Source organism: Neofelis nebulosa, chromosome 11, assembly GCF_028018385.1.
Source record: "Neofelis nebulosa isolate mNeoNeb1 chromosome 11, mNeoNeb1.pri, whole genome shotgun sequence".
NCBI classification, from domain to species: Eukaryota; Metazoa; Chordata; class Mammalia; order Carnivora; family Felidae; genus Neofelis; species Neofelis nebulosa.
In genome coordinates, this window is record NC_080792.1 from 61,591,370 (window position 1) to 61,606,909 (window position 15,540).

Below are 15,540 nucleotides of genomic sequence, written 5' to 3' on the forward strand. Positions count from 1 at the left end.
GAAATTAGAGGGGGAAACAGGAAAATACAGTATAAAATGTATCAAAGGGTTAGGAGACTTTGATCTCAGTTTGCAAAGCAGGCTGAACACATTGCTATTACAGATAATCACCGATTATTCATAAAAACGTTTTTTCTTCAATTATGTCTTAAAAACACTGTAGCAGCAAAAATTAAATAGGACACTTATTTTTCTCTTTCTGTGGATTACATGATGTGCCTTCATTTGTAGTGAGAAAGCTCATGATCTGTCACTACTCATTATTTTCATGCCCCATTTTAATAGTTTTCACTTCAGAAGATTATAAATTGCCCCAAACTTTGTTTTGTGAACTGGCAGACTCTAAACACATTCTATTTGTGTCAATGACTTTGCAGTAAGACGGTGAAAGCAGTCCTGTGTAATTCGTGTAATTACTCCATGAGCCTTGAACATCTTTCTCCTCTAGGCAGAGAATTGGTTTCTGCCTAGAGGGACATTAATTTACATTGCATGAAATCCACAGTTCTTGAGAGCAACCACCTTTTTTACAGGTTACCAGACACCAGACAGCCCATAGCCAAAGCAACCAGGCATCAACAGGACTTTAGGAGACACCAAAGATTGGTTCTCATAACAGATTTTTGGGTGAAGGCTATTGGGGTAAGGGAGAAACTCCTAACAGGTGAATTCTAAAGAGTTAGAAGTTAGATCATAATCCCCTGTGTTCATGGGCCATGGCCAGTTCATTTATTGATTCATTCATTCATATAAAACTCCCATGCCCACCTTACTCCACTTTCTCTCTCAAACCCCACTCCACGATGATAGTCCCACAGCGTATTCCCATTTACAAGTCACTTCTGCCTCCCACTCTTCCCTCTCATTCTCTCCTTCCCTGGACTTCCTCTTAAACACACACACACACACACACACACACACACACACACAACTGATACGTTCGTCTTTTTTTTTTAACAAGAGAAATTCGAAATCTCATCTTGTGACTGTGCAAATCTGTGTCAGCCTGGCTCAGAATATTGGGGAGGCATCTGGAAATGTATGCCACCTAACTGGCTGAACTACTTCTTGCCCAAAATCAATAGCTCTTGGGGGGCACCTGGATGGCTCAGTCAGTTGAGTGTCCGACTTTGGCTCAGGTCACGATCTCAGGGTTTGTGGGTTCGAGCCCTGTGTCAGGCTGTCTGCTGTCAGCACAGAGCCTGTTTTGGATCTTCTCTCTCTCTCTCTGTCTCTCTCTCTCTCTCTCTCTAGGCCCCTCCCCCACTTGCACTCTTCTCTCTCTCTCAAAATAATAAATATTAAAATTTTTTAAATCAACAGTCCTTGGGATGGGGGGACAAGTAAATTTATTACTTGTAAGAAAAAAAGCAGTGTTATTCTGGGGAAAGCAGGGTCTGCATTTATATTTTAATGTACTCAGGAGCTAAAAAGAAAACAAGTTTTGTCATAGATAAAAACATAACCCAAGATCATAAAATCTCTATCACGGTGACATTTGTCAGAGCACATTATTAAACACAGTGTTTGCAAAGTACTGAGTGGATCATGGAAATCGAGAGAAAGAATATGGCCTGGATCGTCAGAGGTCTGACCACTCTGGGGGAGCCAGACTCAGCTACTTCATAGTATCTATCAGCTGCTAAAATGTCTTCCACATCCGTCAACCGTGCCTTCCAAGCCTGGCCTGTAACTAACTTAGGAAAAATGGCCCATCTGCCCTCAAGTATCCCTAGACTGTTACACATATGCATTCGAGAAACAGATTTCTTTCCCAAATTGCAGTTACAGTTCAGTGGCTTGTGACTTCCAGAAGTGTTCTTGACTACAGTTCTTTAAATGGTCCTTGACTTTCTCAGGCCCTAAACATGTTGTCCAGGACTTCCTGGGATTGGTTTATGTTGAAGGCAAATGAAAAGTGGATATTTAGGGATAGTTAAGTGGGCAGTTAGTCAAAGTAAAAAGGACCCATTCGTTTGCCGATTTATGTTTTCATTTCTTTGGCAAATATTTATTAAAATCCTACTATAAACCACAATGAGATACTACGTCACACACCAGGAAGGCTAGAATAAAAAAAAAAAAGCAGACAATGATAAGTATTAACAAGGAAATAGAGAAACTGAAGCCCCATACACCACTGAAGGAGGGGGAGCATATAAAATGCTGCAACCATTTTGGAAAACGGTCTCTCAGTTCCTCAATAGGTTAAACACAGAATTACCATAAGACCTAGCAATTCCACTCCTAGGTATTATACCCAAGAGAACCAAAAGCCTATGTCCACACAAAAACTTGCACCTGAATGTCATGGCAGTGTTATTCTTAATAGCCCCCAAGCGGGCAACACCTAACTGCCCATCAACTGAGAAATAAAATGTTGTCTATCCATCCACACAGTGGACTATTATTCAGTAATAAAGAGAAATGAGGCACCAATACAGGCTACAACATGAATACGCCTTGAAAACATCATGCGAAATAAAAGAAACCACTTATAGAAGAATGCTTGTTATTAATTCCATTTATATAAGATGCCCGGATTAGGAAGTGTATGGAGACAGGAAGTAACGAACTATAGAAATGATCCTTGAAAGTATAGTCTTTGGATACAGGAAGTAAATTAATGGTTGGCTAGGGCTGACGTGGGGAGGGACGGGGTGACTGCCAAGGGTCTTCTTTTGGGGCGATGAAAATATCCCACAATGGATCGCGGTGATGGTTGTACAACTCCGTGAATTTACTAAAAACCACTCAGTTGCACATTCTAAATGGGTGAATTGTATGGCATGTAAATTACATTTCAATAAAGCTAGTACAAGAAAAGAAACTGCTCTGTGCCAGGTCCCATATTCTCTGAAGAACGGAGCTTCCCTAAAGCGTCAGCTATTTTTTTCCTAGCCCTCCACAAAATATTAATTTGCAAGCATGGACACTTAGAACAATTCTTCCTTCAGCTCTAGGAGCTGAATGGGATGTTAAAGGGCTCTGTTCTCCAGGATGCAATGTACATTTTCCCATCTGTGGAATTCTTCATAACAAGGAACACTGCAGAGTCCAGGAGTATTATGGAAGAAACATGTCTTCCTTCCTCTTACAATTGTGCTGATGTCACCGTCAGGACAGGAAATCGAGGACTAAGGAGTGGTCCTATCGAGGACCGGTCTCCAGGGAGACCAATTGCCAAAGCTGATTTCCAGCCCAGATGGAAGTGGTTTGGACTGTCCAGACATCTCCCCCTGGGCCTGTGCACACTGCCGAATGGACTCCTGGCCCTCGACACGCTTGCTCGTATCTTCAGCAAAGGGGATTTAAAAGCCAGTGACTTTCAGGTGAAAGCAAGTGGGTGCCCGACTCTGTGTCAGATAGAAAGGCTTATTTATCGTGTTCCCACTGAGAAGTGGGCAAACTATTGTATATGCTGAAATCCATGTATGCTTGGGATGGTGGCTTAATTCTCGTTTTGCTCATTCTCTGCTTTCAGATACTTTTCACCATTACTTTTTGGCTACTGCTGAGGCAGCACCTCACGGAGCAAAAAGCTCTTCAAGAAAAGGAAGCTCTTTTATCTGAGGTCAAAATCAGAAGTCAGGAAAATGAAGGAAAAGGTAAATTAGCGTGACTAGAGATTTTCGTGCTCCGCTGAATTACAGAGAAAGAGCACCCAAAACGCATCAGAAAGCCTCTGTGCTTCAGACCAGATAAAAGCCAGACATTAACCTGGAGCAGTAGACAACACTCTGAGCCCACAAGGAGCTTTAGAAAATGTGCTGTCGTTCGATCCTCACAAAATGGATTCCCACGTAAGGGAAGAAGAAACAGGTTCAGAGAAGTTAAATGGTTATCCATGGTCACACTTTTCGAGCCGTGAAACAATCAGAACTAGAAATTGATATACTAGTTTGGGTTTGTGTTGTTATGTACAGGGGACCCCTTACTCACAGAGACCATGTTCCAAGACCCCAGTGGATGCCTGACACTGTGAATAGTACTGAACCCTAAATATGCCGTTTCCTACGCACACATACCTATGATAAAGTTTAATGTATAAATTAAGCACAGTAAGACATGGACGACTAATAAGATAAGACAATTATAGTAAGAAAGGGTAATAAAAGTTATGTGAATGTGGTCTCTCTCTCAAAACATCTTATGCTGTGGGGCGCCTGGGTGGCTCGGTCGGTTAAGCGTCCGACTTCGGCTCAGGTCATGATCTCACGGTTCGTGAGTTCAAGCCCCGCGTCGGGCTCTGTGCTGACAGCTCGGAGCCTGGAGCCTGTTTCAGATTCTGTGCCTCCCTCTCTCTCTCTGACCCTCCCCTGTTCATGCTCTGTCTCTCTCCGTCTCAAAAATAAATAAACGCTAAAAAAAAAAAAAATTAAAAAAAAAAACATCTTATGCTGTACTCACCCTTTTGGTGATGTCGTGAGATGATACAATACTAATGTGATGAGACAGAGGTGAATGACGTAGGCATGTGACATGGCATTAGGCCAGTATTGTCCTGCTGATGATACTTCAGGAAGTGCATCATCTGCTTCTGGGCTGTGGTTGACCTCGGGTAACTGAAATGGTGGAAAGTGAAACCATGGAACAGAGTTGGGGAGGGGGGACCACTGTAGTCACTTTTCTAGATCTTGCAGTTCTTCTTTTTTTTAATTTATTGTTTTTAATTATTTTTGAGAAAAGGAGAGCCCAAGTGGGGGAGGGGCAGAGAGAGAGGGAGACAGAGAATCCGAAGCAGTCTTGACATTGTCAGCACAAAGCCCAGTCCAGGGCTCCAACTCACAAATTGGAGTGAGATCATGACCTAAGCCGAAGTCAGATGCTCAACCGACTGAACCACTCAGGTGCCCCTAGATTCTGCCGTTCTTAAATCTGTCCTTGGATGTCAGAAATCAAATTAGGTGTTATAAACAGATTAGCATAAAGTATTACCAGGTTTATTTCTCTGAAATTATATTTCACAAAGGCTATGAAAATTGATTATGATTAGTCATAAATGCTGCCTTGTTTACTAGGACAGTCTGAAATCATTCAAATCATACAGTAACACATAAAACCATGTGCTTCTAAATCCCACATATGACACCCAGTCAGAGTGTGGCTCCGGGCAGGGAACCAGCTAAATGTAACAGCAAAATCTTCTGTTTTAAAGATGATGAGCAAGATCTACAAATGGAAGGAGAGGCTGAGGAGAAGGAGGGAGAGGAAGCAAAGGAAGAAAAGCAAGAGAGAAGGAAGGAAGAAGAAGAAGAAATGGAAGAAGATGACAACCAGGACATCATGAAAGTGCTGGGCAATTTGGTGGTGGCCATGTTCATCAAGTATTGGATCTACGTGTGTGGAGGAATGTTCTTCTTCGTCAGCTTCGAGGGTAAAATTGTGATGTACAAAATCATCTACATGGTGCTGTTTCTGTTCTGTGTGGCCTTGTATCAGGTAGGTAAATGATTGTCTTCTATTTTTCCGATCCTTGTGGCAGCCCCAGAAATATATGTGAGCTTCCTTTGACAAGATCCTAAATTAATATAATGCCGTGAACCCATTATATAAAGTGATCAATGTGATTCAAACATTACATATTAAGAAGGCCTAAAATGGGAAATGACTATCTTCAGCTTGTTCATTGTTTTAAAATTTGGGGTTCCTAAAAAGTAAAAAAAATATTCATGAGTTTTTCAAAAATTCTTGATAAAAAAAAAAAAGCCTGTATAATTAAATTAATTTTTGAATGATAGTTTAAGAACAGTGGCTGGAAAATCTAAAATACTGGTTGATTCTCAGTTCACTTATTCTTCAGAGTTTAGAATCAGAAAACTGTATGTAAACATATATGCATATTGTATCAACTATTTTAATATTTTATTAATTAGAATATATAAAAGATTCTGCTAAAATAATTAGCCTCTCCACAAATTCAGTCTTAACTTCCAGAGAAATTTTAACTCAGTGATAAAAACAGGTGCCATAGGACCATCTGGGTGGCTGAGTCGGTTGAGTGTCCGTCTCTTGGTTTCAGCTCAGGCCGTGATTCCAGGGGCGTGAGATCGAGCCCCGCATCAAGCATGGAGCCTGCTTGAGATTCTCTCTCTCTTCCTCTGCCTCTCTCCCACACTCACACTGTGTCTCTCTCTCCCTCTCTCTAAAAGAAAAAAAAGAAAAACGCGTGCAACAGTACACTAATCTTGCAGGCAGCCAAGCAAATAAAGCAACTGAAATAAGCAAGAAGAATTCACTGATAGAGATTAAAATCGCTCAACCAAAACTGATAAAAATTTTGAAATACCTTTGAAATTCAGGGTAGGGAAGCACCTAGGTGGCTCATTTGGTTGAGCATCTGACTCTTGATGTCAGTTCAGATCTTGATCTCAGAGTGGTGAGTTCAAGCCCCACATTGGGTTCCACAGTGAGTATGAAGCCTACTTAAAAAAAAAAATCAGGGTAGATGTTCTCAGATGAAAATACACAGGCTTTTGTTAAAGAGGTGGTAAACCTCTCTTTACTGGCTTCACATTTTTCTCATATAGTACCACTTAGAATTTCAAAATTGGCACAATTTTCTCTCAGTGATAACTACCATGATGGCAACATCTTCCATGCTAATGCTTGAATGCCTTTTATAAACTAGGTACCATGCCAAGAGCCTTATAAATATTCTGATTTCTCCCTCTTAACAGCACTCCAAATAGGCACTTAGGGAGTAAGAAACTGAAGCTCAATGTGGTCTGGCGACTCCCCAAGGACCTAGGTAGCAAGTCCTGTAGTCCTGAGATTCTAATCCAGATCCAACCAGCTCTTTGAGGAACAGAGGTTCAAAAAAAAAAAATGCATTAGATTTGATTTTTTAGTATTTGTAAATATCACCACCTGTCATACTGGAATAAATGATATATATTTTTTTTAAGTTGCTGCTTTTTTTTAATAACGAATTCTTTTTTTCTTCTTTGTTTTTCAACATCTGATTCACAGGTGCACTACGAATGGTGGAGGCGAATCCTAAAATATTTTTGGATGTCTGTGGTTATTTACACTATGCTGGTGCTTATCTTTATATACACATATCAGTTTGAAAACTTCCCAGGCCTGTGGCAAAATATGACAGGATTGAAAAAAGAAAAGTAAGCAGTTTGGTGTAAAATGAGCTGTGGAAACCACAGACAGGATGAAGACTTGCATGCATGTGGTTCAAACATTTTTGTGGAAGGTTTTAGTAAAACATGGTGTCGTCAGGGTCTGTAAGTTCCTAGAGAGCAGGTCATTTTATGGTCTCCCTGCCAAGCCCTGAGCCTGACACCCATAGTACATACTCAATGAATATTGACTGAAAAGTGAATTTTCAGCCCCATTTTAATGCCATAACTTTTTCTAATGGCCATTTCATCTGAAACACCTGCTTAGTACTTAACCAGGCATGCCTTCTGCTTTCCAAAGGGAAGTTCAGTTCTGCGGCTCAGTTGGTTCACAGGCTCATAATATAAAGCATCAGCCTCTTCTCATTTAAGTAGCAGGCGCTAAGATTCTAAGGAGCACTCGATGCCGTAGAAAAAAATTTCAGGGGCGCCTGGGTGGCTCAGTCAGTTAGGTGTCCAACTCTTGATTTCAGCTCAGGTCACGATCTCACGGTTTGTGGGTTCAAGTCCCTGGTCGGGCTCTGTGCTGATAGTGTGGAGCCTACTTGGGATTCTCTCTCTCTCTCTCTCTCTCTCTCTCTCTCTCTCTCTCCCTCTCCCCCCTGGCCCCTCCCCTGCTCACACTCTCTAAAATTAAATGAATAGGCTTAAAATTAAATGAATAGACTCAAAAGAAATTTCTGTAAGTGCTAATGGAATGATGATGATGAAATCATTTTTCTTGTATGTGTGATATATCTGTACATGTACCCTGTCTTTTTCTAATTTGCTGCTATAAACTTCTGAAATTAGTTACCAGAATTGGGCAGAGGGCTGAATGCATATACTGAGGTGGCTAAGCGAAAAGCTGAAAGGGAACGGATCGCCATGTAGCTAGGCTAACACATCTTGAACATTTATTCAACAAATATTTATCAAATGCCTCCCATGTGCCAGACACTGACTCTGCCTTGGGACACACACAGGAAGCGAGACGGATGGAGTCTAAGCACTACGGAGTTTATATTCTAGTAGAGGAGACAAAAAAAAGCCCTACTTAATGTGCAAATAAATTAATTGCTAACTGTGGCAAGTGTATGAAGGAAAACCAACGACAGATTGAGGTAGTAAACCGTGGGGGATATGAACTATAAATGGAGTGATCAGGACAGGCTTCCCTGAGAAGGTGACATTTAAACTCCACCTAAAGGGCTTGTCTTAAGAAAACTGCATGAGTTGGGAGCCGAGTTGCGGAAAAGCTTCCCAGGCAAAGACAGCAGCAAATGTGAAGATCCTGAGGCAAGACTGAATTTGACACAAATGAAGGACCAGAGGAAGGCTCGCCTGCCAGGAGCAAGGGGGAGACTGGAAGCAGAGGTGGAGAATAGAGCCAGGCACCCAGGATGTGCATGGCCTGTAGGTAGTGGTGTTGGCATTTTATTCTTGGGGAAATTTTTAAGTCTTTAAGTAACCCTTGACTGGCTGAAAAAAAACAATGCTGTCAGAAGGCAAGCGTAGAAACCACAAGGCAGGTGAGTCGGCAACAGCAGTGTTCTTGTGAGAAATGATGGTGGTTTCATCTAGAAGAGGTAGTTCAGAATTTGGCACAAGGTGGACAGTTATTACCAGGAAGACTCGAGTGGGGGGCCGGGGTGGAGAGCAGCGTGGCCAAGCAAAACTGGGAAATCAAGAATACCGTTTGGAAAACACTAAATATGAAATAACTGTGGGGGAAAAAAAATCCTTCTGGTAGACATGCGGGCACAAGAATCCATAGGAGAAGCCGGAACTCTGAATGTGCATTTGAATCATTGGTGTTAAGATGGTGTGTAAATCCCCAGGACTTGTACATTACCTAAGGGAACATAAGCGGGAGAAGAGACTCAGTACCGAGGCCTGGGGCTATTTCACATCTGGAGGTCCAATAAAGGAGGAGACAGCGACAGAAGAGGAAAACCAGGACAGTGTGGCAGCACCAAGGCCAGGACAGTTTCAAGAAGGATTGGAAGCTGAATTAAACAAAGAGAAGCAGCCACTCTGGATTGGCGATACTGAGGTTGTTACCGCCCGATGTAAGAGCGGGTCCGTTGGATTGGTGGAAGCAGAAACCAAAGTGGAACGCATGGAAGAGAGAGGGGAATTCAAGGAATGGTATAACTGAGACAGTGAAGACTGATGTAATTTATGATGGGGGGGGGAAAAGTGCCCTCATTGCCTAAGAAAAGTTCTTGCTTTTCGTGTCGTTTTGTTTTACAGGCTCGAGGATCTCGGCTTAAAACAGTTCACCGTAGCAGAACTATTCACTCGCATCTTCATCCCAACCTCCTTTCTGTTGGTGTGCATTTTACACCTCCACTATTTCCATGATCGGTTCCTGGAGCTCACGGACCTGAAGTCCATTCCCAGCAAGGAAGACAGCGCCATCTACAGGTGAGTGCGAGCAGGAAGCACGAGCCTCTTGCTCTGGTCAGGGCGGCTTTGATTCCCCACCTCAGCTTGGCGGGGGGAGGGGGGGGGGTGGCCTGCAGGAGGCCAAGAACTAATGTAGAGTTTCAGCCTTGAACTTGCCATGAGTACCAACCTGGGGGGGGGGGGTGGAATGTGGAGTATTTGATGACACTTTCTGTAACAATTGGTGGTGACTCATGACTGGTTAATGCGAAGTGATCTTCACCATCATGTGAGTGGGTTCAAAATAGCTGCGCAGATGCAAACACTTCAGAGGTGGCGGTGGATATTTCGTGTCTGGGCTGGTGATGTGTTTTAAGAACATTTACGAAATCTGGCTGATTCAGAGCGTGGGCTGACAACCAGTAAGGAAGTGAGAGCATACCAAAAGGTGAGGCGCAGGATTTTCCCTTCCGCTTTGGAAATAAAGAACCTCAGCTAAGAAGGATAGGATCTCCAATCTAGTGATGAGAATAACAAGTAAGGGAATAAAGTGAAGACAGTAATTGCTGTGATCATCTCTCTGTTGTCTTCTCATCGATAAATATCAAGTGTTTACAAGCAACAGATGAGATATCTCTCTCCCTGCCCATGTGTGTTGAAACCGTGATGGATTTATTGCAAATCTCTCAGTCTGGTCCCTCACAGGGAAATTTCAAGCATTCTTCTAGTGAACGTTCACACTGATTTTCCTCTTTTGTTTCAGATTTAGCCTTACCATTCAGTTCCTGGAAAAACACTTGTTAAGCAACCAAGGGGGCAAAGGGCTGTATGAAAGGAGTGTAGATGCCAGCTGACAATCCCATTTAGCCTTTTTGGCTTCCCTCTGAACTCTTCTTTAAGGGAAAAAATGAGTACGTCAAAAGAAGTTAGAGTAGTATTTCATCACGCACAGTTGATGAAATACCGAGCGTTCCGTTTTCTGCTATAGTAAGGGCTGGAGTTGCAGATAACTCCAAAACTCTTTTATTTGGTGATGAAAACCATTTTATAATCTTTATCTATGTATTTAGCACATTTATTTTCCGTATCGCGTTTTGCTGAATCTGAGTTCACATGTCGTTCTCATTCTGAGTGCGCTCCAGATGACCAACCAGTGGAATGCAGAGATAGCAAGCAGCTGTTATTTCCTACCCTGTCTTACCACCATCACTAAGAACTCAGCTAAACCCTGTCTCCTCCCAACGCCCGGCCAGGAAGAGGGTACGAATGGGGTCAGTGGCTGCCTTCAGTGATAATCAAACATTAGGAAAAATAAGGTAGTTATTAGAAGTTTGGGAGCCCCCTAGGAGAGATTGTTTATAGGCAAATTTGTTAGCAGAAGAAGTCACTCTAAGGTTAAAAAGCTTGCAAACATAGTGCTGGTCTAGGAAAGTAAGATTTACCAACAATTAGAAAAAGTATTTTTTGATGACCTTTTTGACATTGCTTGGCACACGTGGGGCTAAAATTAGTATTTGGTATTTGACTCTGGCAAGGTAACCTGCTTTATTTAATTATAAACCCTAAACCCTCACCATCTGTTCGAAAAATCATAGTCAATAATCGAGAAAAGCCTTTTAGTCGGCATGTTTGTATGTTTGTAAAAGAAATGTAATTATTGGTGAAAGCTAATGATACCTTTCAATTTTTTTTTTCTTCAAAATGCCTTTCTTCCCTCAAATATTTATTTTCTGTTCAAAGTTTCTCCAGGATATAGGAGCTTTTTTTTTATGTTTATTTTATTTTTGAGAGAGAGAGAGAGACACAGCTGGGGGGTCGGGGGGGCAGAGAGAGAGAGGGAAACACAGAATCTGAAGCAGGCTCTAGGCTCTGAGCTGTCAACACAGAGCCCGACGTGGGGCTTGAACTCATGAACCATGAGATCATGACCTGAGCCGAAGTCAGACACTTAACCAACTGAGCCACCCAGGCGCCCCGCCATTGTTCTTATTGTTATCATAAGCCTTTAAGTCTAATGTCACACAATCAAACAAAGATATAGGTTACAATTTTCCAGGAAGATAGAGATTTTCAGGGCCACAGTTTTGCAGAAGACAATGCAGCTCAGCAAAAATTGTACCAGCCAAAGAATCACCTAGGGTACATGAAAACTGAATTTGTTCCTCAGAGTTTCCTGGAAGCATATAGAGCATTATTTAATTATGTAGATTCTGGGGAAAGACTACAGTTTCACATGAAGATGTTTTCTCCCCATTGCCACGGCTGCTCCATTCACTGCCCTCACCCTCCATGTCATGGCAAGAGAGGAAAGAAGATCTAAATGATCTGTAGCCATTTGAGGTCATTGCTTGCCATCCTCATGGCCATGGTTTAGCCCTAAAAATGCCCTGAACAGTTAATTTTCCAAGAAAACATAAACAGTGATGAGAGTATATAAGGCCAGCTATCTAAAGAGGTTAGGAACATGGGATTTCACTTTTAGTTCCTCAAAAAAAAGAGTTGTCTAGGACCTTAAAGAGCTCAAAGTTTGGTTCAAACTCAAGTTCAGTGCTTTGGGATTTCCTGCAAGAGTTTAATATAAAGGTCCCCAAATTTTAACTTTGAACCTAGGATACATATCCCATCTTTTTAGGCAACTTGTTTCCATTCTGGTATTTTCTTTACTAATAGTTTTCACCTCAGAGTATTTTTTTGTCTCTGGATCCCTAATAAATGACCATATTAGGATAAAACTGACGAAGAAAAAAATATTTACAGTGTTAAGATGGACAGTCACGCTTTGCCTTCTCTGCGCCCACCATGGCCCACGAATTGGGAATAATCAATCCATTATATTCCTTACATTGATTCTACTGCTGTTGTTTCTGTAAATATCCAACTGTTCTTTTCCTATTTGGTTCACTACTTGTGCGAGCTGTGTTTTTGTGCATAAATAGGTCATACAGGCAAATGTCACATGTGACTGAAGCAGAATCTATTGTGGTTAGCCTTACGGAATTATCAAGTTAGTATTACAAAAAAGTTTTGTGATATACATAATAATAGAAAAAACTATATTTATTTCTAAGCAGGTGTTCTCAGGAATATTATTCCACTTACCTATTGATAAAATATATAATATTAGAGCATAATCACAACATAATTATTATAATATATATACTTAATACTAAGGTACTAGATATCCATTAGGTATTTAATATCCATCCCTGCAATTCCTCCATGCTCCGTTTTAGAAAGTATTCTAGGGGCGCCTGGGTGGCTCAGTCGGTTAAGCGTCCGACCTCAGCTCAGGTCATGATCTCGAGGTCCGTGAGTTAGAGCCCCGCGTCGGGCTCTGTGCTGACAGCTCAGAGCCTGGAGCCTGTTTTAGATTCTGTGTCTCCCTCTCTCTCTGACCCCTGTTCATGCTCTGTCTCTCTCTGTCTCAAAAATAAATAATTTTTTTTTAAAAAAAGAAAGTATTCTAATGCATATGGAAACAAAATGGCTTTTTTCTACCTTCAGTCTTAGAAAACATAGAAAACAATATTACTTAGTTAGGATCACTTAGTTACTTAGTAGGATTTCATTTCTTTTTAATCTGGGGGAAGGAGCAAGAATTAATCTATTAGATTGTATTTTCTTTGATAAATTTGCTCCGAGAATTGAAAGGTTACAGATTTTTAGCGAAGTGTGTGAGATGGGGAGGAATGAGAAGAACGGACCGGACCTTGCCACCTTCCAGCATTTTTCCTGAATACATCTAATTTCACGTTGCTCCTGAATCTTTCTGCCCTGACTTGTCTTCGTGCATCAAAGTGTCCGTGATGACGTAAAGCTTGCAAGACGGTCTACTTCTTTCCTCTCTAACAGTCTGCTCTTTCTCTCTCCTACCTGTCTCCCCGTCGCCACCGCATGCTACCTCGTGCTCCATCTTTCACCTCGTAGCCATGCCAAAGTCAATGGGCGCGTATATCTAATAATAAATAGGTGGGTACTTCCATGTTTTCTCTCTTGTTGTTTTTTTTTTTTAACGGTCACTTAGTGTGTTAAACACTTTACTATGTTGTAAACGGAAAATGATGTCATCAGATAGTGCACAGTGGTCTTCAGGTGTGCTCATGGATGTATTTTGCCAACACAACCATTTGGTGACTATTCTGAATGGTGCTACAAGTGGATTCGGAGGTTGCCAAGGGTCTTCAGCTGGTGCTCGGCCTTGGGTCTTGGTTCAAACGTATGCCCCATCGATTTCATTCTTTGGCGAATTAGTTCAGGGCTCGCGTGAGAGCTTATCTCGCTCCTCCACGAACGTGCCCACCAATGCCAACTTCCCCCGCTAAAAGTAATCCGCCCTCCCTCTGAATATCCATAACACTTTATGGTTGCTGCCTCCTGATACTTGCCTTCCAGCCGCCCCCCCCCCCCCACCTGCCTGCCTGTCTTATCTCCCCTGCCGGAGGCATCAGCCCCTCGGGCCTAGAGTCCCTGTATAATTCACCACTGTGTCAACGTATCATCTGCCTCAGGGCCTTGCCCGTTAGTTGACCTTCCATCTGTACATATGTCGTGAATGAAGTGAAAATAGTCACAACAACATATGGTTATAAGAAAATTAAGACCTCAATAGATCAGCATACTGAAGAAAGATAGTTGCCATCACTAGAGTTCACAACGGATGCAGAGCTGGGCACTGAGGCGTGGCCCTTGCCTTATAGCCATATAACCCAGCTGGGGAGATAAAACATGCAAATGACCACACATAATAAACAATAAGCTTTGATAAGTGTTGTTTGCAGAATTATCCTCAACTTCCCTAAGAACACAGAGAAAAAGATCCTTAGGGAGTGAATTTACTACAGCGGTCCTTACTTTATTAAATAGGTGAATTAAAATATCCCCTCCTATAACTTTATGTCATTAGTAATAAAGCCAGTCATTTAGGTCATAGAAACGTGTGTTTTGCAACAAACCCAATCAACAAAATAACTTTTTTTCGAAAGATCTGTTGGTTTTATAAGTAAGATCTGTTGGTTTTCTACTTCACTCACTATTCTCTTAAATAAAATCCTAAAGCTGACAACCGAGTAGCAAGCCCTGGGAGGCAAAACTTCTAGGAGGAAGTGTGAAAAATTAATGCACCGCTCTGCAAATCACTGAAGAAGGAGGGGTGAGGAGTGACTGGTTCCTTTGGGGGGCGGTTTTGTTGACAGCCTGAGGGAGAAAAATCAACCTCAGGTTTTTAGCTAAAAACTCTAGCTGGAGATCTTGAGCAACTATTGAAATTTCATCTCTAAAACATAAGGAACTTTTCTCTCAACCTCTCTCTCTCTCTCTCTCTCTCTCTCTCTCTCCCCCCTCCCATCCCTCCCCCTCTATCCCTTCCCTTTCAGCCTCCCTCCTTTCCACTCCTGGCCCTGCCCTCCATCCCTCTCCCTTTCTCCTTCTTCCCCTGTCCCTCTATATCTTTTTCTCTTTCACTGTGTCTTCCCATAAAGTATTTACCATCTGCTATGTGAGGGGATGGCTTGGATACCTAAGGAGGCAGGAGTTGGTTTGATGGGTTCCAATAGCCCAGGCTAACAGAAGTTATGGTTCTGATTGTCTCAGACTTCTCTCTTGAGAGAAAGCCCATGCCTGTTAAGTCACAAGGCCAGGGGATACATTCAGGAATTCTCAGAATTCAAAGTCCTCTGAAAGAATTAAAAACTCAAAGAATTCCACTGTTAGCACTGTCTTCTTTCCAGTGGAATCTTTCATTTTTGTGTGAATGCTAACATATTAAGAAAGGCCAGATTTATGCCCCAGGGAAGACATTCCCCAATAAACTCTTCCCTCACTATGCTTCCGAAAGGCTGTGTGTAAAGCCTAATTTTGAATAGGGCCTAGTCTTGTTGAAAGTAAGAAATAAGTCAATTCTTTTATTAAGTGAGCTTTCTTTCTCCCATAATTTCTTCCTTAATGCTCAGTGTTATTTCACAGGGAGAATAATGTGTTTGTAAACGTGAGTTCTGGGTGGAAGAAAAGACATACCTACATTCAACTTCTGGGTTGATCA

At 41.9% G+C, this 15,540-nt stretch overlaps 1 protein-coding gene across 3 annotated transcripts in view; it reads left to right on the top strand.

Moving 5' to 3' along the window:
- LOC131490416 (piezo-type mechanosensitive ion channel component 2) overlaps positions 1-15,540 on the top strand; it is a 470,949-nt gene that overhangs the window by 350,531 nt on the left and 104,878 nt on the right. For 2 of the 3 annotated variants that reach the window (XM_058692724.1, XM_058692725.1), the window contains exons 14-18: positions 3,485-3,608; positions 5,159-5,442; positions 6,973-7,121; positions 9,369-9,542; positions 13,431-13,472. In XM_058692724.1, coding sequence (XP_058548707.1) covers positions 3,485-3,608; positions 5,159-5,442; positions 6,973-7,121; positions 9,369-9,542; positions 13,431-13,472 — 773 coding nt within the window. The remainder of the gene's footprint in view (positions 1-3,484; positions 3,609-5,158; positions 5,443-6,972; positions 7,122-9,368; positions 9,543-13,430; positions 13,473-15,540) is intronic. The other variant, XM_058692726.1, reaches the window with a different exon arrangement.